Source organism: Columba livia, chromosome 11 (genome assembly GCF_036013475.1).
Source record: "Columba livia isolate bColLiv1 breed racing homer chromosome 11, bColLiv1.pat.W.v2, whole genome shotgun sequence".
Lineage (NCBI taxonomy): Eukaryota > Metazoa > Chordata > Aves > Columbiformes > Columbidae > Columba > Columba livia.
In genome coordinates, this window is record NC_088612.1 from 846,167 (window position 1) to 871,109 (window position 24,943).

Consider the following 24,943-nt stretch of genomic DNA (forward strand, 5'->3'; position numbering starts at 1 on the left):
AGCCCTGCGGCGTTTGGGGCAGAGGGCTCTCCGCCAGCTCCCGTGAGCGCTGAAATGCCTACTGCAGGATCGTTGAACAGTCCAGTGTTGTTTTCCAGTGACATCTCCGAGGGATTTATTATAAATATTGTTGCTTTCTGCCTTTAAACCAGTCTCTGTATAAAATATTGCAGAAGTCTGTGAATAGTTGAATCTCTGTCAAGCTGGATTGTTAAACAAATTAAAGAGGAAGCTTTTGTCTGTCGTCCTGAGTTGTCTTGTGTTCAAGGCCTCAGCATTTCTGGCGTGCATTTTTATTTATGTATGATAAAATGCTATTGCAGCTGGAATTTAATGCAGAGCTGCTGTCAACCTGTTTAATGGGAGGGAGGGATGTCTCCGCTTCCAGATGGAGCTGGAGCTCCAGCAGTCCCTGGCTGCAGTGTCATGGACGATGCGCGTTCAGAAAGATACCGGGCTTAGCCAAGTACTCGTGCTTTTGCATTGTTGATTTATGTTGGGCTCCCTTTGAGAAGGGAGAACAGCAATGGAGCCACTGTGGCGTGGTGTTACAGCTGGCATACAGCACAGTTAGTGGATGAAAGCCTTCAGCCCCTGTTTCCAGCTGTGTGGGTCTGGAATTAGTGAGGAAGATAGTGACGATGGTCATCGGCAGCTCCGTCTCAGCACGGCTCTTGGCTGGGGAGGCCTTGGTGGAGGATCAAACAGTCACCGGCACCAGTGAAGGGAGTGTGGAAAAAGATGGGATGTACATCTAGAAATCTTGCATTGGAAAATCTGTGGTTGGATATCTAATTGTTTTTTCTAGAAAACACCTCAGGAATAGATTTTCACACATTCCGTAAGCTGAAGTGCCTCTGTTTTCTGTTCCAGGGTGACGCGCGGCTCCTTCAGCCCCCAGGCAAGCGTGTTGGACGCGGTTCCACGCAGAGCTGGCGCTGGCCGGGGAGCTGGCCTGGGTCTGCTCTCCTTGCCCTTGCGTCCTCCCAACGGGGCGGGGTTGGAAACAGGACCATTTCAATACTTTATTGTCAATATAACTCTGCAACACTTATATCAGCGTATTTACAAGGGCGGTAAATTACAGAATTGATGGTGAGAATGAAGGCTAGATATAAACCCTTTATTCCCTTCTAATTACAGCGGAGTGCCTGTACTTAGTGCCACATGCTTATTCTAAAAGACACGTTTTCTCCTGATCGTTTTCTTTATGAACTAACACAAATACCTGAAAAAATAGTTTTTATTGCAGAATTAGAAATCCTGTCGCTATTTTTTAAGGTTCTTTTTGCTCAGGTAGGTTAGCAGAGTCGTGCAGTTTGGTCTAACGTAATCTATTTAGGCAGAGCATCAGCTAGTTAAGGGAAAAATGTAAAAGCTCACATCGTTTGTTCTTAAATATTCCCTTTCTTTGTCCAGTTAACAGAATAAAACCGGCCTCCCTGATCCAAATGTGAATGTTGGATCTAGAATTTGGTTTAATGCTGAAAAATCAAACCGAGCAGGTTAAACCGTTGTTGCTGAGGTAAAAATAGAAAGCTGCAGTTGGAAGAGAAGTGACTCAGAGAGCAGTACGGTCGGTGATGGTGAAATAGGACGTCGGCCAGAAGGCAGGAAGCAAATGGGAACACCCAGGTCGGTTGAGCAGTCTGCGTTTTACACTCTCAAAGAGCAGTTGCTGAGGTTACTGCAGGAAATTTAGGCTTCACATGAAGTTTTCTGGATTTTTTTTCTCTACTCATTAAGCTGTTTGAACCTAAATAAGGTTTAGTAAAATGCAAACTGTCTGTTTTTGTCAGCTTGGTTTTCAGACGGGTCTCTTTGGTCGCTTCACGGGCGGTAGAGCTGCGACTCCCACGCACCGGGGTTCCTGGCGCTGGCTGGGACACGTTGGTTTTCATTGCCTTGGAGCTCCCGAGTAACTTATCAGCCTCCGTGGAGCTGGTTTGAAATCTCCCCTTACTTACAAGGTGTTGTGCTTTGTTTTGCTTTTCTAATTATAAACTAGCATTTACAACTAGAAAAACAGCACAAAAGCAAATTAATTTATTCCTATTCTCCTACACAGAACTAAGTAGATCCAGCATTTTTTTATAGCTTATACTCTGTTTTCTTTGAATAGCAGGAATGCATCAGTCCTGATGTAAAGTTCCTGTGCTGCCTTGGGCAATCAGGGGGCGGGTCAGGGTGATGCCCTGAAGAAGTGCGGGAACAACAAGAGTTAGATGCCGTACTGTGCTGCTGTCCCCAAGGATCTCGAGCCCTGACAGTCCAAGACAAGAGTCAATGTGGAAGGAAGCAAGCTGTAGAGAAGTATTCCTAAGATACGGCAACCAACCAGTTCATTGCGTTTGCTTGAATTCAAGACAACTAATAGCTTGTTTCTTAAAATAAAGCAAGTACACTAGCTCATGATGTTAACTCCTGAGAGCTTAAATTATACTGAAACTCTTAATATTGCAAGGCTTTTGAAGCGCGTGACTTCAGATATTATTACAGGTTTGTAATGTGCAGACACACCACGATGGCTCATTCGGAGAAGCATGAATTCGGGGGTTTCAAGGGCAACTTGCTTTGAAGTGAAGCACAAGGCGGAATTAGTTCACTGAGGCATCCATAGGTGTTTCGAGCTCCAGAGGAGAAGCTGTTAGTCAAATGTTTACATTGTGTTCCATTTCCTTTGCAGTAGTTGCTTGAATCCCTGCCTTACTCTTAAAATATGTAACTACCTTCAGCCTGCTTCATGGAAAAGCGAGACAGTAGGACCTGTTGGGAGTTGACTGTTTGGGGAAGGGCCAGGGAGCTTTCGCCGTCATTTCTAAGTGCAGAGTGATGCCTTTGAGGGGGCGATGGGTCTGAAAACCAACCGTGCAGGTGCTTTTTCTCCAGTGTACCCGACTCTCCTGCCACAGGGCTGAAGCGGCTCCTTATGGACGGGCTGCGCTGCAAGTACAAAGTGTAAGATCCAAGCACTTAAGCAATATTTCTAGTCTTTCAGAGACACGGCCGCCTGTGAAGGAGCGGCGGGCAGGGGTGGATTTGCTTACTGCGTTCCAACTTTCTAAGAAGTGAAATAGAAATCTGATTGCTTCAAATTAATGGCCTTCAGATTCCATTGTGGGTGTCTCAAGGTTTTCCAGGGGAGGTCTGGACTGTTATAGAGCATGTTTAAAGACAGTTATTTGGTTCTTGGACTCTCTAAGAAAGGAACCCTCCAAATAAATCAGTGGAGATCAGGACTAGTGGATACTTGGAGTTGAACCGGTTTGTCTTTCTTTGACACGAGGAGCTCTCCTCCCGAGGAGGACGAGCTTGGTGGATACGTGTGGTGCCCAGTGCGGTGTGAAAGGCGCTGGGACAGTCAGATGTGAGCTAAGGGATGGCAGCGCCTCGCGGTGCGTCTTGTGGTGGCCCCGCGAGCACAGCGGGTTACATGATATCGTCTGCTTCCTGGCTGAGCCCAGAACATAGGTTAAATGCTCTTCTAATACTTGTATTTCAGGAAAACATTTTCTGTAACTAATGCAGAAAGTGCCGAGATAGGAAAGGGAAGGGAGTTGGTCCACACAATTGTGACCTGACAGGGAAAAGAATCAGCCGGGCACGACTGGATGACTGAAGTTTTGGGAGAGTCCCGGGTTACAGCGGGTTCGTGACTCACTAGTGCCGTGTGCCCAACGTCCGTAGATGTTTTGGGCTGTGAGCCAGTTGAACATTTGGGAGGGGGTTGAGTTCTTTTTACTCTAGCGCTCCAGTGACCGTGCATGTGTGTGGTGTGCACGGGGAGGACAAGGCTTGCAAGGCTCTTTATGACATCTGTGGTTAAATGGGGTTTTCTGTTTGTCCAGAAGATGTAGAGAATGGCTCTTTGTTGAGGTTGGTATGTGTAGGAGAAAATGGAGACAACAAAAGGATCTGTCTCCGGATTCCAGCTCCCCGGTATCGTGTGTTTCGGTTCATGTGCAGCAGCTTCAGTCTGAATTTCTGTTTTGCCTCTAGAGCAGCCTGACATTGCTGCTCTCTCGTCAGTGAACTGTAGTTTCCATGTGGTGATTAAAGGGCTGTAGTGCCGTGTCACTTTAATTCCTATGTACCTGTGTCAACCAACTGGATTTTTTGCTGTTTTCAGGAGAATAAAGCCTCGGCACTGCTGGGATGCATATTGTGTGCTACGTACTTACACCTTCCGTTGCTAGAGATGAAGCGGGATAATAATCATATTTCTATAGTCAGATTATAGGATTGAGGTTATTCTATGCACAACATGTGTGTCTGAAACTGGGCTGATTCGTACACACAAGCACTTACAGGACACACGTAGTAAGACTTTTGAACTAAACACTGAGTTTGCTGTTTCTCTAAGTGTCTTTACACCCTTGTTCTCGATTACATCAGCCCGTATTGTCTGTGTCAGTTCTACAGGAACAATCACCAGCCTTTGTTTATAGGGATTTTTCCTTTATGAAAACTCTCAGAAGCTGCTAAATGATATAGAAATGGAGCTAAACAAATTCAGTATGCCACATGAACCTTGTAGGAAAACATAATTCTCAAGGTCCGTTGCTCCATCAAATATCTGGTTGGTTACATTGCTGATATAATAATAATAATGCTATGAAAACAGTAGCGTTTCCTAGTTCAATACTTGCTGTTTATCATGCTTTAGTGAGATACAGTTTTTGTTTTGAAACAACACGGTGTTGTTGTAACTGCAGCCCATACAAATATGTCTGTATAGCTGGTTGGGTCTCCTCTTTCATCCTTGGGCAAGAAACCTGTGTCTGATTTAATAGTTGTCATACAGTAACAGAGGCAGTGTTTGCAAATTGAACTTAAAAGTAAGTTTTGCCCGTTTAGATAAAATAATATCATGTATCTATTCTGAATCTTGAGTACTGATTATTTCAGACTGGTTGGCCTTGCTTTGGTCAGTAGATCTTGCTCATTTACCAGACTCAGTGGATCTTGCGCTCGGCCATGCTGAAACTGTCCATGGCCTGTGCCAGTTTGTGATACAAACGCATGAAGACACTGAGCGGTTTGAATACGCAACACCAACTTTGGTGTCGGATCTTTTTGTTTTAATGCAAAACGGGGCGAGCTTTTTACCTGAATCTACGTCAGCAGAAGCATTCAGGCCATGGGATTTATCATTGATTTGTGTCAAGTCCAGAAGCTGTTGACCAAATAAGGCTTCTTTCTAAAAAAGAGAGCCAAATAATAGAAGGTCTGCTGCTTCACATGGTAAGCAGTTAATGAAAGGGCATGTCTGTTTTTATGTTACTCGCCATTTAAAAATTGCTAGTGTGAAATGTTCAGGTGTTACTGTGCGTGGTTGTGTTGGCGTAGGGAGGCGCTGGGCACAGGTTGGGTCTGCGTGAGTGCGGGCACATTTGAGCAAGCTCACACACTCTTTTCTTTAAAACCATAGGGTTTTTTACATATTTTAGCTGTGCAGAATTCCTGACACATCTGTTCAGCCTGCTGAGCGTGTGGTAATTCTGTTTAAATTGATATCACTCCTGCCGAATGCTCCAGTACGGCCCTTGCTGCTTTGACTTCCAACGTTCCCGTGGCCCTGGCCGTACGAAGGTGAGCGTGCTGCTTGTCGTAGCAGCCAGATAATGCTGCCATTAATTCTGGTCAGCTGTGATACCCACATCCTTTTCAGGGTCTTTCCAAACCCCATTTCCCTGTCCCTAATATGACTTGCCAATTGTTCACCAGAGCTTCAGCTAGGGGAAAAATAGGCAGGTGCCCAGTTTTGCAGGTGACTCATATCACTGCCTAAGTGTCTTGTACTCTCTGTTATTTACCATTCCTTTAATCTTTCAGGCAGCCTTTATTAGTCATTTTCTGCCACCTGTCAGATGACTGGCAGTTTGAACTGGTGCTGGGTGTTTAATGTACGGGTCTGTGCCGCACGGGGCTCCCGGGGAACCCCTCTGTCCCGGGCTCTCGTCCTGGCGCCCCTGCTGCTGCGGCCGGGGTCCCTGCCCCCGCCTCCTCTTCCTCACCTCGCGCAGGCTCTTCCAGAGAGGCTGCAGGCCCTGGGGTCGCTGATGCGAGCCTGGGCTGGGCAGACGTGCATGCAAAAGCTGGTTTTACACACTGCACAACTTGCATAGGCAGGTAATTGCACATTCAATTGGAGCTTTTGTTTCGAGCATCCCGTCTTGTATGGATCTCAAGTCTGTCTTGCCACGTTTGCCAGATGCTCTGCTGTTAGGGGATGAAGGAATGAAGACAAAACAGACTTCTGAATTACTATTTTTTTCCCCCAAGTGGAAAGGTATTTTATATATGATAACCAAACCATGAATAGAAATTCTGCTGTCCCTGTGGCAGTTTTGTTTTGGTGGATGACGTGGGACATTTCAGCTAAAACTGTGAAGTTGTCATATGCCTTTGTTCCCCTAGAACATAAAGGTAAAGAACTGCTGACAACTTTGCCTCCACCTGCTTTTCTTTGGTGCTCTTAAAATAGCCTTTGAAGTGAGTGTATTTTAGCTTTCTCAGATAGGAGATTTTTTTTCTGTAGCTCCTTCAGTCAGTCGTTCTGGTAATTGTTCCAAGCAGAGAGGGGAACGACGTGACGTCGCATCTGAGTGTGCGGCATCCTGGCGGTGAGGAGGAGGAGGAGGGCGCTGTACTGAGCGCGCGGGGCCGTCCTGGGGAGCTGTGCGCCTGCTGCTTCGGCTCTGCACACCTCTTGAGTTTTAATTCTCTGCACAAGTTTGGACTGACCGTGGTACAAAGCAATGAGTGCTCCTCATGCTCCTCGGGAACCTTTCCTGTGTGCTAATGGTGACTAAAAATGGACCTCTCAGATAAGCCTTGCTCTCTCAGCAGGAAAGACTCGCAGTGAAGAACATTGTGTCCCACTTTTTCTAATAGAAGTAAATCTTTCTGTTTTTTCTTATTCAATTTTTAATGTATTTTATGACGTATTGCGGCTTCTCTTTCTACGGTGCCAAGTCATCGTGCCATCAGACTTCTCCCCCCAGAGCCCGGGAAGTGTTTTCCTGGAGCAGCTGTGAGCCAGCTGTGGTTCACCACACAGCTGCTGTTCCTCAGCACCGCTGAGATCTGGTGCATTGACCAGTCGCTATGGGAAGATTTCTGCAGAGTATTCCTCATCTCGTCTGCTTGTAGTGACAACATTGAGATAAGAAAGACGTTTTCTGGTGGTTGGGCCTATGGGGAGTGCAGCCAGCCTGATACAAAGATCCATTTCCCATAGTGTAAATCGAAACAAACTGCAGGGTCAGCCAACAGCTGAAAGCTCGGTTCGCAGAAGGTGTCAATATCTTTTCTCTCTCTGAAATGGCAGATACCTTGGATGAATACTTTGAGTATGAAGCGGAGGAGTTCCTGGTCTCCCTGGCTTTGCTGATCACCGAGGGCCGGACGCCCGAGCGCTCCGTCAAGGGCCGCACCGAGGGCTTGCACTGCCCGCCGGCGCAGTCGGCTCAGCCGCCAGCAGCCAAGCATGAGTGCAGCGACGAACTGGCCCAGGTACCGCGGCACCTTTTCACTTGAAATGCGCGGCGTGATTAAAGTCAGCAGAGAACACCACAGTATGTTCACGGTTAAGCACGAATAGCGACTGCTTTCTGTCAGCCCCGTGTTTAAACGAGTATGTAATTCAGTATTGTGCTAATAATAGATCTGTCCTTAAAATGAGAGATCATTAAGCCTTTTATCCTTGAACGTGAAACTCTGCATGACTACCTGCATGCAGTACCTATTTGAGTCTTTTATTATGCAGATGACAAGTGCTATACTTAGCAGTTTTGGTCTGTTTCGAGAAAATACAGGCTGACTTGCCTAACTTTTTGCTTTTCCAGGTTTTCAAGGAAAGTTAGTGATCTAAAACACATGAGCACATCCAATCTGGCTTAGTCTGTTTTGGAGCAAGGTTGGAGCATCCCATCTCTCAAGTCAAAGTGTCTAAGTACTGTGTGAATTTAAGTTATTCATGCAGAAGTTAACCTGCTCCAAGGCACAGAACTGATAAAGATACTGCTTGAGTGTGTCTAGCCAAGAGGATGACTTGTGGAGAGAAGCTCAAGGTAGCCAAGTATAGTGCTTGGGGAAATGTATTTCTATGAGCTCTTTCTTTTTCTACAGAAGTTGCTCAAATGGCAACCATAAATGATCTGTTAATGATTTTTCATTTAGTAGCTCTGGAAACTTATCTCTGATTTGGTGATACCTAATTAACAGAATTGGACCCCTACCCTTTTCTGGTACTTTGGAACAAGTTTTAAAAGCAGGTTTAAATCTGGCTAGTGTTTTATGATTTGCATATGTTGACATTTTTTCCTTCCCTCAGTGTCGCCAAGCCAGGAGAACCCGATCTGAGGTTATGCTGCTGTGGAAGAACAATATTCCAATCATGGTCGAAGTGATGCTACTGCCAGACTGTTGCTATAGTGATGAAGGGCCCACCACCGAGGGGAATGATTTAAATGATCCTGCAATCAAACAAGATGCATTGCTGTTAGAAAGGTGGATTTTGGAGCCAGTTCCTCGGCAGTAAGTTGGATATTAGGGTTAGCTGAGGATCTGGTCACATTGTGGTGGTTTAACCCTGGCCAGCAGCTCAGCCCCACGCAGCCGCTCGCTCACTGCCCCGGTGGGGTGGGGGAAAGAATCGGAAGAGTGAAAGTGGGAAAACTGGTGGGTTGAGGTAAAGACAGTTTAATAGCTGAAGCAAAACCCGTGCACAGGAGCAAAGCAGAACAAGGGTTCACCCTTGCCATGGGCAGGTGTTCGGCCACCTCCAGGACAGCCGGGCTCCGTCACATGTAGTGGTTGCTTGGGAGGTCAAGCACCATCACCCCGAGTGTCCCCCACTCCCCTTTTCCACAAAACACCCGCTGAGCGGGGTGTTGTTTGGTGTGGAACAGCCCCTTGGCCACTTGGGTCAGCTGTCCTGGCTCTGCCCCCTCCCCTGTTCTTGTGCATTATCGACATTCTCCTCATATTCAATGCAAAACACGGCACTGTATCAGCTGCCAGGAAGAAAATTAACTCTATCCCAGCTGAAACAAGTCCTTAAAGTAATGGGTTAGTGGTTTTGAACTGGCCCTTTGCCCTGCAGACTGATCTAGGAAAGCCACTGTTTGCCAGTGAAATCGAAGCATCTTTGAGTCTTAGTCTTCCTGTACTCGTGTTTTCTACAGTGAATGTTGTGCAATGCAGAGTATGAAGTGCTCCTAACTGGAAATGGTCATTTTTATGCATTGTTTATGTTAAATTGTATAAATCATTATGTAGATAAGAACAAATCAGGCTCTGTATTCTTCAGAATGTTTGAGGAGTTTCATTGTTCTGCTTGACTCAGCTGTGTTTTGTTTTCAGAACAAAGATCTGCAACCGTCCTAGTTGTAGTTCGGGTAGTTCTCTGTGTGTATTCTTACCAGCATCCTTGTGTTTCTCTCAATGTACTTCAGGAGCGGAGATCGATTTATTGAAGAGAAGACCCTTTTACTGGCTGTTCGCTCTTTTGTTTTCTTCTCTCAGCTGAGCGCGTGGCTGAGCGTTTCACATGGTGCTGTTCCCCGAAACATTCTGTATAGGTACGTCTGGCGGGCAAAAAACTCGTTTGCTGTTTGCAGGTTGTTGCAACTTGTCTGAAACCCGTTCTTCCCTCCCGTTTGCTGCTTCCAGAAGGTGCCACGTTGTCGCCCAGTACTTTGGCGGTTGGGCAGCATTCATATATTTTGCAAAGTACAGCAGTTTCTGGTTTCTGTAGTGCTTTTTCTTAGACATTCATTTATGAAGTAGATAATTAAAGCCTCTTCATTTAGGTATTTCTGTAAATGCCCTTCTGTGTTGTTGCAGGGTGAGCGCTGCAGACGTGGGCTTGCAATGGACGTTCTCCCAGACGCCAACCGAGCATGTCTTTCCTGTTCCCAACGTTTCGCACAACGTGGCCTTGAGAGTCAGCGTTCAGTCCTTGCCCAGACAATCGAACTACCCGGTTCTGACCTGCAGTATTCACACCAACCTCGGCTTTTATGAAAAGCGGGTGCAAGACCGTAAGTTACATCAGCACAGCGACTCCGGTGCAGCTCAGCAGTGCAGCAGCTCCAGTCCGCAGCGCTTCTGGGGGAAACAGACGTGGCCAGGGACACCTGAGGGCCTGCTTAATGGAAAAAAGACACCGGAGTTTACTACGTCTATCAGAAATGTAAAACTTTACCCGTCAGCCGCTCTTGGATCTGACTTCGGAGCCTCGCAGTCTAAAGTTCAGTGCTATAATGCTACTGCAGACAGTAAGACACAATCTCATGAAAGACCCGCCAGGACTTTTAAATCCTTTTCTCTAGTCGATTCCCGTGTTTCGAACGGTCATTGCTCTCATCAGCCTACGGGAGAAACCAATCCTTTGATAGGCTCTTTGCTTCAGGAGCGACAAGAAGTCATCGCAAGGATTGCTCAGCACTTGATTCACTGCGATCCAGCCACGTCCCCAGTCGTCGCCGGGCGTCCGTTCAGCATGCACGAGAACAGCTCAGCTGCACCCAAAGGTTTTCGGAGTACCTACGAAGACAAAAGCTTGCCAAGGAAAGGCAAGGAAACCTCCTCTATTCCTATTGCCAACTCAAACAATGCAATACAAGAAGATGGTGGTGAAGGCAAAACCAGAGCAATTCCAGAGGTCCCGCTGCTCGAAGGCCGAGCTCCAGCGAGCCACTGTGGCCATCAGCCCACGGGGGAGAGCAACCCCCTGATCGATTCGCTGCTCCAGGAGCGGCAGGAGGTGATAGCGAGGATTGCCCAGCACTTGATTCATTGTGATCCAGCTACGTCCCATGTTACGGGACATCCATTCAAAGTGCAGGAGACGAGCCCAGTTGCTTCAAAAATTTTCCGAAGTACATATGAGGATGAAAATTTGCTGAAGAAAAACAAGGAACTGTCTTCTGTTTCTTTGGCTAAATGTGATTTTTCTGTGGTAGAAGAAAGCAGTAAATCAAGGACGAAGACACCTGACACCCCTGTCAGTCCCTCCAGGTGTGACGGAGAGTCGAAGGCTGCTTTGAAACTCCAGGCAAGAAGAAGACTGGTTTTAGCAAAACCCAGTGAGGCTGTCCGACATGCATTTCATCAGAGCGCAAAGAAAGCATTCACCAACGCTCACACGTCGTCATCCTGTAGTAAAGAAAATAAATCCGAACTGCCAGATAAATTGGAAACGATACATCCTGGTTACGCACAGAAGGACCAGGTAACCAATAGAATTAAACAGTGTTCAAATTTCGGCAGCGTTGATGAACAGATTTGCACAAATAAACTTAAAGAAAGAGTAATCGTGAACGGGAATAATGGCACGGACAGTTTTAACAATTTACAGATGGATAAATGCAAAATACTTGAAGGTACAAAAAAAGCAACAGTTATGCAGGTATCTGACTCTTTGCACAAACATGAGCTCAAGTGTTTATCTAAAGACTCAAAAACCCCAAATATTTATGAGCAAAACACTCAGCTCATTAGTATTGAAAACTATTTAAATAAAGACCATGACAGTTACAAAAACAAAGCCAAGCAAGATAAAACAAAAGCTGCACATGATGAGAATGAAGACCCAATAGGCCTCGATTTCCAAAGCACTTGTCAGAAGAAACCTGCAGAAGATGGAGTGAAGTGCGAGCGGCTGAGGAACCCGGACGTGCAGGTAAATACGGGGGAAGACACTCATTGCGGTAGCTGCTCTTAGTCCGGTAGCTCGTACCCTGTGCCCGGTAAGGACCCATCTGAAGAGGGGTTAAGTCTGGCTTTGTAGGAAACAGCACGTTACTATTGTTGTTTTGGTCTGAAGCAACACTTGGCCGTACCTTCTTCATTTGAATTTAATGTTGAGAAGAACGTTGCCTTGTTTCGCTCGTGGCAATTGCATGGACACTGTTTCTACAGCACGTAGGCATCCTGTCTGTTTGTAGATACACCAGTGTCTGAATACGGTCTGAGATCTTTGAGCAGTTGTTGTGCTGGTAGGCTGAGGGAAGGGGAGTTTATACGCATCATTTCACAATATGCCAGCGTGGTGCAGATCCACGTGGTTCACAAGTTGTCTGCTCCAGCAAGCGCAGTATTACCAGGGCAGGCCATTGAACTATCCCATTGATATCTTCAGTGCGTTTGTTTTGCTGGCAGAAAGCACCATCTCTAAAACACACCAATACATGGCGGAAACATAATTGTCGATCCTTGGATGGAACTTCAACCAAGGCTTTTCATCCCAGAACTGGATTGCCTCTCCTTTCGAGTCCTGTAAGTTATTGTTAAAACGACAACTTAAATGAGAAAGGAAGTATTTTGCTCTTTTAGTATCTGTGTGTGGTAGAAAGCTTGACAAACGGAACTAGGTGAAGTGTGGGGGGAGTTAACACTCAAATGATTGAACAATAATTCTGGAAAAGAAAACATTAAAGAGGTAGTTGTTGAGATCCTATCAAGATTAACAGAAGGTGACATCAGGAAATTCTAGAGCAAAAAATGCTTTGGTGCTATTTTAGAGCAGAAGAGAAAGCCTTTTGAAGACTAGTGTTTTAACTATAAGCTAATACACTTTGTCACTGCAGGGTTGTTGTGTGAGTTATTAGTATGCCCAAGCTTTTGTTTCTGTGAACAGTTTGTACTACGGAGGCGTCACCGAATGATTAAGTGTGAGACAGACATTGGGGACATGGTACAGTGCTTGGTAGGTTGTTGGGAGTTCAAAGAAGAAGGCAGTTCCAGTTAGGACTACTGAGATACGGTGTGTTGATTACAGATCATCAGTATGTTCTAGTCTTCAGTGCTTGTGAAGGCTGTCACGTTTTTGGGGAACTTGGATGGACATGGTTATAGTCTATTCGCCAATATATGACTGTGTTCTGTACCATTCGAGAGAGACGTCAGCCTCTTGAATGAGGCTTTTTAAGTACTTCCTGTTAATAAGAATTTATAGTCTTGTCATTAATCATTTTAGAATAGATGGGAATTACTCCGTTCTGCTCTGTTTTCGTAGTTTTGTAATGTCATGAAAATTCTTGGCAAACTTGTGCGTACTTGGCAAAATTGTCTTGACTGGAGGTACGGTTTTAAATTAGCATCTTCCTTCCCTGTTGAGGTTCCTCAAAGGAGAACGCAGTCCGGGTGCTTTGATCTGGATTCGTCACTGCTGCAGCTGAAATGTCTGTCTGCGAGAAGGTATGTCTGTCTTACCAAAACATCACGAATTTTGGGGGAGACAAAGTGAATGCATTCCTGTGTGCAACACAAAGCACGTTAGCAGACAGGTACTGGTGTCTTTCAAAGGAGCGGTTATTTGGGAAGGCTCCGTGCTGGCGCGGCTGGATGTGCTGCAAGAGGCGCTTGGGCTGTCAAACAGAAAGATCCTCGTTGTTGATTCCTCAAATCAGTGCTACTGACAGGCGCCTTAACTTGTTCGCGGAACTTAACTTCTAAAGGGACCGACCGTGACTTCTGTACATCAATACATGTAACATAAACAGCTTTTAGTGTGGTGGTTTGATTCTGGAAACTTCGGGACGTGAGACAGAAATATCTGCTTAGAAATAAATAACTGATCTGATACTTTGCTTCCTGCTCACAGAGTTAATGAACAACCTAAAGTTGTATTGTCTTTATCCCTTGTAATGTGGAACTTGTGAAAGTGTTTTTTCCAGTTAACTAGAAAATGTTTTGCTAAAGTATTAACAGGCAATGTTCAACTGTTACTTCTTTAGGACAACATTTTGTAATACAGTAAGTAAGTGATTCTTTCTAGAGCTGTATATACCCAGAAGACAAAAGCAAATGTGATTATCCTTTGTATTTATTCTGTCTTTTAATAGCCCCCAACAATGTATAAACAGAGACAGTGATCCAGGAAGCCATGGGAAACCATTTCTGAGTTGCAGCGCTCCACCAGTGACAAGTCTGAGCCTTCTGGGAAACTTCGAGGTATTGCATCTTCTCTGGAATTCTTGTGGTATTTTTAGTCTTCTTCTGTAGTGCTTTTGAAAGTGCGTTTCTGTGAATAATCCCAGCCTATTACAATGTAAAAGTTCATAATTAAATTGAAGAAAATGTGTTTGAATTTCCAGCTGTAAAGGCACATATTTCGCACCTCAGACATCTTGTGTCTCAGAGATTCAGACACAATGAGTCGCTTACAACTTTAGTTTCCCACTATGGGCAAGTTAGGAGGTGTTCTGTTGACTCAGATGAGAGTTAACACCCGCAGTGTCCGTGTTCATAGTGTATATACCTAGAAAAAAGGATTTACATTTTCACTCCTAAAGTCTGCTTAATATGTCACAAAAGCTGTGTTAAATCAGTGCAGGAAACAGAACGTGTGTTAAGTGTGGCCTCCAGCTTTTCGCTTCATATAGCAAGTCAAGTATCAACAACCAGTATCTGGTGTGTTAACAGGTTGTCATACTCCACACGTGTGAAATAGGCAGTGAATACGTGGAGGAAAGTTACCGATTCTAGATTATTTTTTTCAGGTAGTATATGTCAAGGAAAACAGTGTATAGATCCTGCTGCAGCAAAGTTCTCTGAGCTCCCGCACCAGTCTCAGTGGGATGATGGAGACTGGGTTTGGATGTCGGTTTCTCTTAAGCCACCATCATCTTGCTGAATGTTCCGCTGTTCATCATTTTTGCCCCAGTGTTGATTTTTGGCAGGTCACTTTGCAAAATGCTTATATAAACTTGTTTCCTTGTCTGCCGCGTAGTTTTGCTGTGTTTTACGAGGTGTTCCCACCGTGAGCCGCACGTGCTCTGTTTTCCAGGAGTCTGTCCTGAATTTTCGCCTGGACCCGCTGGGCGTTGTGGAGGGTTTCACCGCCGAAGTGGGAGCCAGTGGAGTGTTCTGTCCCACGCACATGACTCTGCCGGTGGAAGTGTCGTTCTACAGCGTTTCGGATGACAACGCACCCTCTCCTTACATGGTAAGTGTGTGGTTGGATTTATTGTGAATAAGTTCCGATAGGTGGAGGTGAAGAACAAGAGCTGGATGAGCAGAGGGTTCAGCAAGGTGGGAATTTGCAGGGACCTGGATTAATTTCAAGTGCTTATGATGGAGTTCTCCTGCCCCTTCTCCAATGGGGCTTTTCCTCCCGCTCTGCCCCACCACCCAGCTGCCCTCATCTTGGGGTACTGAACAGACTTGTCTCCCTCCACACTGCAGTCATCAACTCCCACTGTCTCTTTATATCCATCTACCTTAAAATAGGCCGTGAGGCAATAGCTGGACTTAATGGGATCTGATTTGTTGTCCCAACAAGCAGCTGCCCCGGGCAACTCGCCGCTGTGCTGGCAAGCGCCGGGTGCAGGCCAAGGTGTGATCGCTGGTGCTGCCCTTGGGCTCAGAACTCGTTGAGCCCTTTGTTCTAGCGCGGCGCTCACGGCCCGCTGGGTGCTGCTCACAGCCCGCTGGGTGCTCCTCACGGCCCGCTGGGTGCTGCTCACAGCCCGCTGGGTGCTGCTCGCGGCCCGCTGGGTGCTGCTCACGGCCCGCTGGGTGCTGCTCACAGCCCGCTGGGTGCTCCTCACGGCCCGCTGGGTGCTGCTCACGGCCCGCTGGGTGCTGCTCACAGCCCGCTGGGTGCTGCTCACAGCCCGCTGGGTGCTGCTCGCGGCCCGCTGGGTGCTGCTCGCGGCCCGCTGGGTGCTGCTCACAGCCCGCTGGGTGCTGCTCGCGGCCCGCTGGGTGCTGCTCACGGCCCGCTGGGTGCTGCTCACAGCCCGCTGGGTGCTGCTCGCGGCCCGCTGGGTGCTGCTCGCGGCCCGCTGGGTGCTCCTCGCGGCCCGTTGGGTGCTGCTCGCGGCCCGCTGGGTGCTGCTCGCGGCCCGCTGGGTGCTGCTCGCGGCCCGTTGGGTGCTGCTCACAGCCCGCTGGGTGCTCCTCGCGGCCCGCTGGGTGCTCCTCGCGGCCCGCTGGGTGCTGCTCGCGGCCCGCTGGGTGCTGCTCGCGGCCCGCTGGGTGCTCCTCGCGGCCCGCTGGGTGCTCCTCACGGCCCGCTGGGTGCTGCTCGCGGCCCGTTGGGTGCTGCTCGCGGCCCGCTGGGTGCTCCTCGCGGCCCGCTGGGTGCTGCTCGCGGCCCGCTGGGTGCTGCTCGCGGCCCGCTGGGTGCTCCTCGCGGCCCGCTGGGTGCTGCTCGCGGCCCGCTGGGTGCTGGGTGCTGCTCGCGGCCCGCTGGGTGCTGCTCGCGGCCCGCTGGGTGCTGCTGTTCTCGGTATCTGTCTGCTCATCTTGTTCTGCATTCCTGTGATGGTTTTAGAGTCTAAAAGTGCTTCCTTGTATAAAGCAAAAGCTGTGCTGTATGCTAGCATTGAATCAGATGGCTACATTTGTTCTGAATGCCTCCTGAGGAGCCTCAGTCTCTTTAGAAACCTCTCAACCTTGACAGATCTAATTTTTAGAGGTTTTCATATGTGTGTATCTATCTAAAATATGGCAAATAGTCTGTTTAAACATGTAAGTAAAGCATCAAATGTCTGATTATCCCAGTATTTAGATTTTAAATTCATAGCACTTACTGTATTTCTGACCTTCTTTAATAGGATTCAGAAAATGAAATGGCTTTGAGTAACTTGAACTTTGAGTAATGGATTTCAAACTCGTATATGATTCTCTTAACCTCTGCAAAGAAGTATCTGTTGTTTTGCTTCCATCTTTCCAGATTGTTTGATGTGATTTTCCGGGAGGCGCAGGGGTGCTGATGTTCCTCAACCGGTTAAAGTAGCATTGCTCATTTTCCCAGCTGGGTTTCGTTGTTTCAGACTTTTCCACGTGTTCTGAACACGCTGTTAAGGCCGAGTCTCCCAGGATGAACACAGCGTTTGGATAGCGCCTCCACCATCAAACCCATTGTTTCTGTGTGCAGAGCTGGTTCTCTGCTCCGGGCTCCTCTGTGTGCGTTGGTTGGGGTTTGGGTCTGCGTGGGGTGCGGGAGCCGTGTCCAGCGCGGCTGGCACAAAGCACGCGGCACCGGTGCTGGGGCGGTGGGCTGGGATGGAAGATTAAGTGCATCTGCTGCCTTTGAAAAGCAGAAGTCAGGTCTGTGAGATCTGGAGCAGAGTTGGTGTGATTGTAGGTGATATAAAAATGGAAAGGAGGAGACAATCCTTCCATTTTAACTGACAAGCCATTTTGAAAGGGAAGTTCTGTTTCGCCGTGGCTTCCTGATGGCTGGTTTGAAGATGTGGAAATTTGGTGAACGTGCTTCTAATCATCTGCCAAAGTATCTAAGGCACTTACTGTTGATTTTTGAACTGCATCTTAAATGCACGTATTGCCTTTTCTTTTTAATTTTTATACATTACTGATTGTCAAATAAATACAATTACACGAATAGAACATTTTTATCTGTTTATATCCCTCCGTGTGAACTGAATGTATCTTTTCTTTGTAGGGTGTAATTACTTTAGAGTCCCTTGGTAAAAGGGGTTATCGGGTACCGCCTTCAGGAACAATCCAAGTGGTACGTACTCAGCAGACACAGGTGCCCTGGCACCACTAACAGCAAGGAAGTCGTGCGGGGGGATGAGGTTCTTGGGGTGGAGCACAAATCCAGCAGTGGAAACACGAATCTCTGTGGGTACTGCAGATGCGAAGTAGAGATCTCTGTCATTCCTGGGACAGAAGAGACTCCGACCTTCAAACCTCCAAACCCACCAGTGCTGTGAAGAGACCTCAAATCAGTTACTGGAGATTCAGAACACTTGGGGACACTGTGGCTTCAAATAAGTAATGGAGAAGTAATTAGGCCACAGCCCAAATTCTGAAATCCTTGAAAAGGGATTTAGATTAAATACTCAGTTGTATCTAAATCTCGTAACACTTTAACACCACCTATGTTTTGTAGTGAAATCAGAAGGTAAATCACAGTCATTGCTTAGGAACAAGGATCTGCATCTTTCTTTGAAGACCCCAGTCCCGGGTACCGCCGGTAATGTCAGATTGAGAGCGGAGCCCCGCACTGCGCGTCCTGGGCGCGTTTTGTTTAGAAAACCGCGCAGACAAAAAGCCGGCTGGAAACAAACGGAAATGGGGATGCAGATCAGCAAAGCAATAGTACTCACATACTACTGCTCGTTCAGAACAGATTATGTGTAGTGTTGTAAGTGTTGACAAACAGCAAACTGCACAATGCTGTCGCACAAACGTTCTGTATGGCACTGTTTTGGTAGGTGGAGGTGGGGGGGGTTGCTCTTTGTTTTGTGTTGTGATTTTTTGGTTTTGTTTCCTTCTTGTTAAATTTGTCATGTCTAAAGGGTGTCGTGTTACACTGTTTGTCTTTTCAGACCTTATTTAACCCTAACAAAACTGTGGTGAAGATGTTCGTGGTGATCTACGACTTGAGAGAAATGCCAGCTAATCATCAAACATTCCTCCGGCAAAGGACTTTCTCTGTTCCCGTGAGACGAGAAATGAAGAGAACTCTCAATAAAGAAAACAGTCATCAGACTGAAGAAAGGCTGCTACGCTACCTCATACATCTGAGGTGAGTCCTCGTCCTTTCAAAAAGAAAGGAAACACGCAGAACCACCCAGCCAGCCTTTTTGTGTACAGACTTACTTAAAAAAAGCAGCTTTTAAATTTGTTGTTAACCTGGACAATAGAGGAAGAACAGCTAATAAATAATTTAGATGGGAGAAACAAAGTTAAAATATAAAGCTCTTTCTTGGCATTGAAGTATTTTGTATAGCCTGGTATAGCTTAATTCTTTCCTTAGCAAGAGAGAGATTTAGTTCTGGCTGGGCTGACGTGCTTTGGAGGTTGCAGGAAATGGTGAGTGTGGACGTTACGTGGGCAAAAGCCAAAGCTAAGGATGGAAGGAGAGAAGGTGCCCAGTGTCCTGCACATAGAACAGCACAGAGTCTTCTCCCCGTGCCCGCCGGGACGGACTTTGACAGCGGCAGCACCGCGCGAGGGAGCGGCGACGGCCGGGAGAGGAGCGTCCCCCTCCGGCTGCCCCTGCGGTGACCACCGGCTGTTCTGCGTCACTCGTCCGAATTAACCGGTGTCACAGAATCCGTTTCTACAGCCTGTCTGCCCCACATGATTAAACCGTGATGGATCTTCTGTTGTTGTCTTTCTCCTGCCTCTCAGAATTTCAGTCTGATTATGGCTAGGCCTGTTCTAGAGATAGTACTTTTGCTTCAGTGGGGTCAATGAGTGAACGCTTATTAAAAACCTGTGCAAGCTGTAATACACGTGATAATGCAGTGTGCACTGCGCTCCGGGCGTTTGGAATGGCATCATTTTGTCATTACAATAGCAATAGCATTGCTGTTTCTGTTACGGTAGCAATAGCTTTTCTCCCTTACTGTGGCGTAGTAATAATGACGTAAGTTCTGTTGCCATAAGAAATGTTCCTAAGGATCTCCTGCCTTTCCTGGTTGAGGGAAGGAAGTTCTGCCAGATGGCGACTATAGGACACAGTTCTCTGAAATGCAAATCTAGGCTCGCTATCTATAGTTGATAAGTCTCAGGGAAGGTGGAACTGGCACATTCCTGGCAGGTCTGGGGGACCAGACCAGGCTGTTCAGCTGCAGCATAAAAGAGCAACGGGCCCGGGAAGTGGCCGCTGGTTGGTGCCTGGGCCAGTAAACCACAGTCTCTTGGAAACAGCTCTGTGTTCTGGGCGAAAAGCTGTTGTGTGTGTGTGAGATCCCTGTACCGCTGGCTGGGCTGGAGCGGCGCTGGAACCGGGCCTGTGGTACCGAGGAGCAGGAAGGAAACTTCTTGCTGGTGCATTCACAGAGGAATGCAATCTGCCTGCGTGCCAGTGCTGAAACAGATATGATATGTGTATATGCTGTTGTTGATACCTGAACGTTCCCGTGTGTGTGTTCAGGGCACCCTTGGGGCGTTCTCAGGGGCGCTCACTGAAAAGCACGTTTTGCCTTTCTAGGTTGCTGAGAACTTTAATGTTCGGTGTGCAGAACTGCAGGGTGAACTTCAAGCGTTCCGCGCAGTTCCAAAGCTGTGCGCTGCGCTGGTGATAGAACAAAGCAATCTGGAAATGTCAGGGTATTCTTTCATTTTAACTGACAAATTCTGTATGTTCAAATGCTTTCTAGCATTAACCTCTTAAAGGAACACACTTAATTCAATAATATTTAGAGACGAGTCTTTTGTTTGTTTCTTCTCAGGTTCCAGAGTTCCAAATCTGGAAAGATCTACCTCCACAGAGATGTACGGCTCCTGTTCTCTCGGAAATCCATGGAAGTTGATAGCGGCGCTGCGTACGAACTCAAATCTTACACTGAATCTCCAACAAACCCTCAGTTTTCACCGAGATGCTAGCGAGCAGCGGCAGGCCAAGCGTCCGTTCTCGCACTGATGGTTCCTCACAGCGAAGATGAGGAGAGCTGGCAGGACCAAGTCAGGTCCGTGAAGGAGTGAAGGTGGCGCTCCAGAGGCGGCTCTTGGGCGATCCTGGACCAGCCTTCAGCGACTGGACTGAGCTTTGTGTATTCCAAGTAGACTGGAAACATACTTATCTTTTTGTACCGTTTAAAACCACTTCATTGGATGTGTTGCAATAGCAAATTCCCAAGTTAGTTTAGTGTTTACACTTTTTATTTTATTTTTCAGTTATTTAATATTTAATGTTTCATTTAATACTCAAGTGATGTTTGTCTTTAGTGTTCTAATGTAGCATAAATCCTATGTAAAATCATACTATGTATTTTTGGCATTAATATTGAAATCTGAAATATATACAGATATCTTTAATCTGTGCGATGTTTTAAGTGATATTCATTTAAGTTGTTGAAAATGGGGACAGCAGGTGAATTTCCATAACATTTCATACTATGCAAGCATTGAGCTTTTTTCCCTGTTTTCTCTTTACTGGTACCCTTTTTGCTTTTCTTTCCTCACGTGCAGATTGAACAACATTTGCGACCGTAGTGCAGATTTATTTACGCGCTCGTGCATTCAGCTCACTGGTTCCATTCACAGTTTGCTGCCTCAGTTTCTTTCCTTGAGAGTCACTTTAATTTTGTGTTCTGTCCTTGGTTCTTCTCAAAGTTCCCACCCTCCCCATTTGATTTCCCAGATTGTGTTAAAGGATGTACTGTGCAAACAAATCAGTATTTATATCTTAAATATATGCAAAAGCGATGAAACTTGTACTTTTTGTTTTATTTTTCGATAAGGAGGATCTTCATGTAATCCCAAGTATTTTAATAGGTCGGTTCCATTTAGGCCACTAGGTGGCCATGGGACGTTTTACTAGAAATGCTACATCGGGCACATACGTATTTTCCAACCCGTGTATTCCTAAAACAAGACACAGCCGGATGAACAGTTTATGCGAAGTGTTAAACTGTGTAACTGAGATGAATAAAGTCAGAAGCATTTGATTCCATTGAGGTATATATTTAATGATGAAAATGAAGCTTTGCAATGGGAGTTTCTCAGCTACCTGGCCTCGGCGTTATGTTGTTGTTCGCATCGCTGTAGGTTTTCAGGGTGTCAGTGACAGGAAAGGTGACCCTCGTTGCAGTACAACACGCTTACCTGATGGAGACTGGAGGGAGGATGAACGTGCGTCCTGTACATTGAGCGCTGCCCTGAGATGAAGTCACGGTAAGTAAGGGAGACCGGACGTGCCAAGTGACACCGATCACCTCCTGTAGATCCCAGCGTCTGCTGCTCCAGAGGGCAAAGCTCAGACATAACCGACGCTGTACAGGCCTGTGCAGGAAGAGATTGTTTGCAGTTTCGAGTGTGCTCTGTAGAACCGAGAAAAGGATTCTTTTGGTAGCGAAAGAGTCGACCCCAGCTGCAGTTGTACCCTGTACAGGGCCGGGAGCTGGACCAGCATCACGAGCACGTGGTCCAGTTTCTTTGTAGCTGCTGTTGAGTCATGAGCAGCACGGATGCTCTGAGAGCTTGTTTGTGTCCTGGTGCACATCTGCTCGCGTACTTGATGGAAAAAAGGGTAAGAAAAGGATGCACTTTTAATGAAAAGTGACAGTTCACCTGTGGTAGATGAACCCTTTATTTTGCACTGATAATATGCAATGTTCTATATCTTTAAATGACTTATTCAAGCCATCCTTTTCTCTCGTCAGAGTAATATTAATTATAAAATAATTAATACAATTAATTATTTTCATTAATTAATTAATGTAATAAAATTAATACACTGAAGTAGTGTGGGTTTTGAATACGTGGTCCTTACAAGTCTAGGAAATAAATGTGTATTGACTCAAATAGCCAAACTACACTCAGTCCCTGCATGGATTCAAAATGGAAGTCACCTTGGGTTACCCCTGCACAAGTCACTCTCCATTCACAGTCTGGTCTGAGTCAACACTTTCTATTAGGGACACGCCTGGAGAAATGCTGAATGTTCACAGAATATGAACTGAATTCCACGTAGCCTGTGCGCGGGTACAGAAGAGGTTGGACTCGTCTCCGAGAGGCCGTTTGCTGCTTCTCCGTACTCAGCAGGCTCAACCATATCGAATTACTTTTGAGAAATGCTTGAGGGCCTCCAGTGATGGAGGCTCCAAGTGATCTCTTCAGTGGTAATCTATCCCAAAAAAGCTATTTATAATGTCCAACTAAATCTAATAGTCAAATACTATTTGACTTTTTCACTGTAAGCAAACCAACCAATTTAGTTCCTGTGTCTGCTTTCTGTCTGGTTCTTCGTATCTCAGACAAGCCCAGACTGCTGGTCACACTTGCCTCACGGATTTCATTTTCCGCACCTCATCGTTCGGGCTCTTTGCTTTCCTCTTTGGGTCTGAACCCGTCTCGGTGCCTCCAGCTGGACACGGCATCTGAAGCAGCGCCTGCTGTGCCCACAGACCGGCAGCGTTGGTGGATAAATCTTACAGATTAAACTCTTCACCCCCTTTTAATACCTGATTTTTATACTTTGATTATTAATACTTGATTTGACATCAGGAGATGTCAATTTGCATTCATCTTACCCAATGTACCAGAGGTGTCCCACCCGCTTGTTCCCTATGCGTGGCTTTCCTGCGTGCATCATCGCTGGACTTCATTCACTACCCAAGATTCTGTATCTGATTGTTTGAATCTGAATTGCAATTACTTTCTAGTGTTCTTGTAGCTTCTCTTCCCAATGCAATCTGCTAATAAAGTCCAGAGTACCTGATCTGGGTCACCAGAGAACCCGACTAACCTCGGCATTGCTGCTCCGACAGCCGATGCCCGTTTGCAGCCACATTAGGGCTTCATCTAGTCGAGTTCTCCTGTTGTGTCAGGAGGGGAAGCGCCAGAGGCCTCGTGAACGCCAGGAGTGCAACTGCAGCCACCTTCGCCGGCTCCTCCACGTGGTTGTTCCCTTTCTGTTAAAGCAAATAGGGTTGTGTGAAACCCTTGGGCTGAATTCACGTCTATCTACTCCATTTCTTTGGGGTGCTTCTTTTAGATGGTTTCTCAGGTAATTATTGGTTGGACAGCTTAGGTATAGCTTGTATTCTGTCCTCCCCCTCCTCCTATTTAACCAGCCTCCTGAAAACACGTTCGTTTTCTACAGGTTCCTATGTAGATGACCATTAATTAATTGGACACTGCTTCAGCCAGTTCTCTAAATCCTCAAGGATAATTTCTTATCCAAGTTGAAAATATTTACCAGATAAGGAAAAAAAGAGCTGACGCAAGTGTCTCATAAACAGATCTTTTCCTATTGCAAGTCTGTTGTGAGCTCGTTACGCCGGCTGCCTGGATCACACCCGACTGAACAAAAGAATCATTAAATCCTTTGGTCTTTCTGTAGGTTGGTAAGGATTCTGTGTACCTCGTCTTCCTGATCTGCTTTTGATGCACATCCTTAAAAAAATGACCTAGTTTCTCTATTTTCTAGATGCTGCTTTCATGTATTTGAGGCCATTAAAGAACTTGTGCTTTTCCTGAGGTTCTTCCTTTACTTCCCACCCTTCCTCCGCTCTGCAGACTTCACACTTGTTCCCTTAATGAAATACTCGCATTAAGGAACCGCTGAATCCTCAAAACTGTCTTCGCTTGCGTTGATTTCCTGAGAGATCTGAAATAAGTTCCTGCGGTTTGCATTCTGTTGTCACCGCTTTGTTGTTCCGCCTCCCTTCAAAATCTAGGACCTTCATCCTTTTTGGGTAGCTCTTCTGTGTGTCGTTCTGTTATTTTTGGTGGGTTTTTTTCACATTTCTTCCTGGTTTCGCCAGAAGCAAACGTGGCACACGCACCGTTGTATCTTCCGTCACTAGGGAAAAACCCACTAGTGCCTTCTATGATTTTCGTGTGCAGCCTGCCCTGCTTCTCCTTCTGGATCGAGGGGTACACACGTGCCACCACACAACCCCCATCTCCGGATGAATCTCAGTTGCTCAAGAGAACGCTTTCAACTCCTGTTTTGAGGGGCTGTTAGTGAAACTGATCAGTGGCAAAATCATTGACTTTACAGCCTCTGTTTCAGCGGATTCTTCTGAGCGGCTCAGCGTCTTCAGGCCCTTGAACACGCAAAGCCCGTCATGGCCCTTCCCTCCTTGCCCCCTCTGCTCCTGTGCGGGCAAAACCACGGGAAAGCGGCATAAGGTAACAGACATTTTGCACAGGAAAAGTGGGAGCGTATGTGCACTTCAGCATTATAAAATCTATGCCTTATTGTTCACATAATTTCATATTCAGGGACCCCTAAAGGTGAGCTACTGATCGTGAGCTGCTTGAACCCTCCTTTACGTTCTCAAAGGTCCGAGGGAGGTTCTTTCAGACCGCGGAAGGCAGCTGAGGAAGTTGATACCACGCTGCTGACAGGTTCAAAGGGGCTCTGCGAGATCTTCTCTCAGCTGCTGCCTGGGAACCCAACGAGATCCTCAAGTGAAGCCGGTGAGGACTCGGATCCTCGTTTTGATGGGTACAAGTTGCCAAAATAACACATTTTAGCCCGGCGGCAACGGGT

The 24,943-nt window shown here is 46.6% G+C and overlaps 1 protein-coding gene across 3 annotated transcripts in view; it reads left to right on the plus strand.

The window, feature by feature from the left end:
- ATOSA (atos homolog A) overlaps nucleotides 1–21,394 on the plus strand; it is a 42,395-nt gene extending 21,001 nt beyond the window's left edge. For all 3 annotated transcript variants that reach the window (XM_065076397.1, XM_065076396.1, XM_065076395.1), the window contains exons 2-12: nucleotides 7,334–7,518; nucleotides 8,339–8,541; nucleotides 9,462–9,587; nucleotides 9,853–11,692; nucleotides 12,172–12,288; nucleotides 13,130–13,209; nucleotides 13,857–13,965; nucleotides 14,801–14,959; nucleotides 17,426–17,494; nucleotides 18,318–18,517; nucleotides 20,172–21,394. In XM_065076397.1, the coding sequence (XP_064932469.1) occupies nucleotides 8,372–8,541; nucleotides 9,462–9,587; nucleotides 9,853–11,692; nucleotides 12,172–12,288; nucleotides 13,130–13,209; nucleotides 13,857–13,965; nucleotides 14,801–14,959; nucleotides 17,426–17,494; nucleotides 18,318–18,517; nucleotides 20,172–20,325 (3,024 nt within the window). In that variant the 5' untranslated portion in view covers nucleotides 7,334–7,518; nucleotides 8,339–8,371 and the 3' untranslated portion in view covers nucleotides 20,326–21,394. The remainder of the gene's footprint in view (nucleotides 1–7,333; nucleotides 7,519–8,338; nucleotides 8,542–9,461; nucleotides 9,588–9,852; nucleotides 11,693–12,171; nucleotides 12,289–13,129; nucleotides 13,210–13,856; nucleotides 13,966–14,800; nucleotides 14,960–17,425; nucleotides 17,495–18,317; nucleotides 18,518–20,171) is intronic.
- The last annotated feature ends 3,549 nt before the right edge of the window (nucleotides 21,395–24,943 follow it).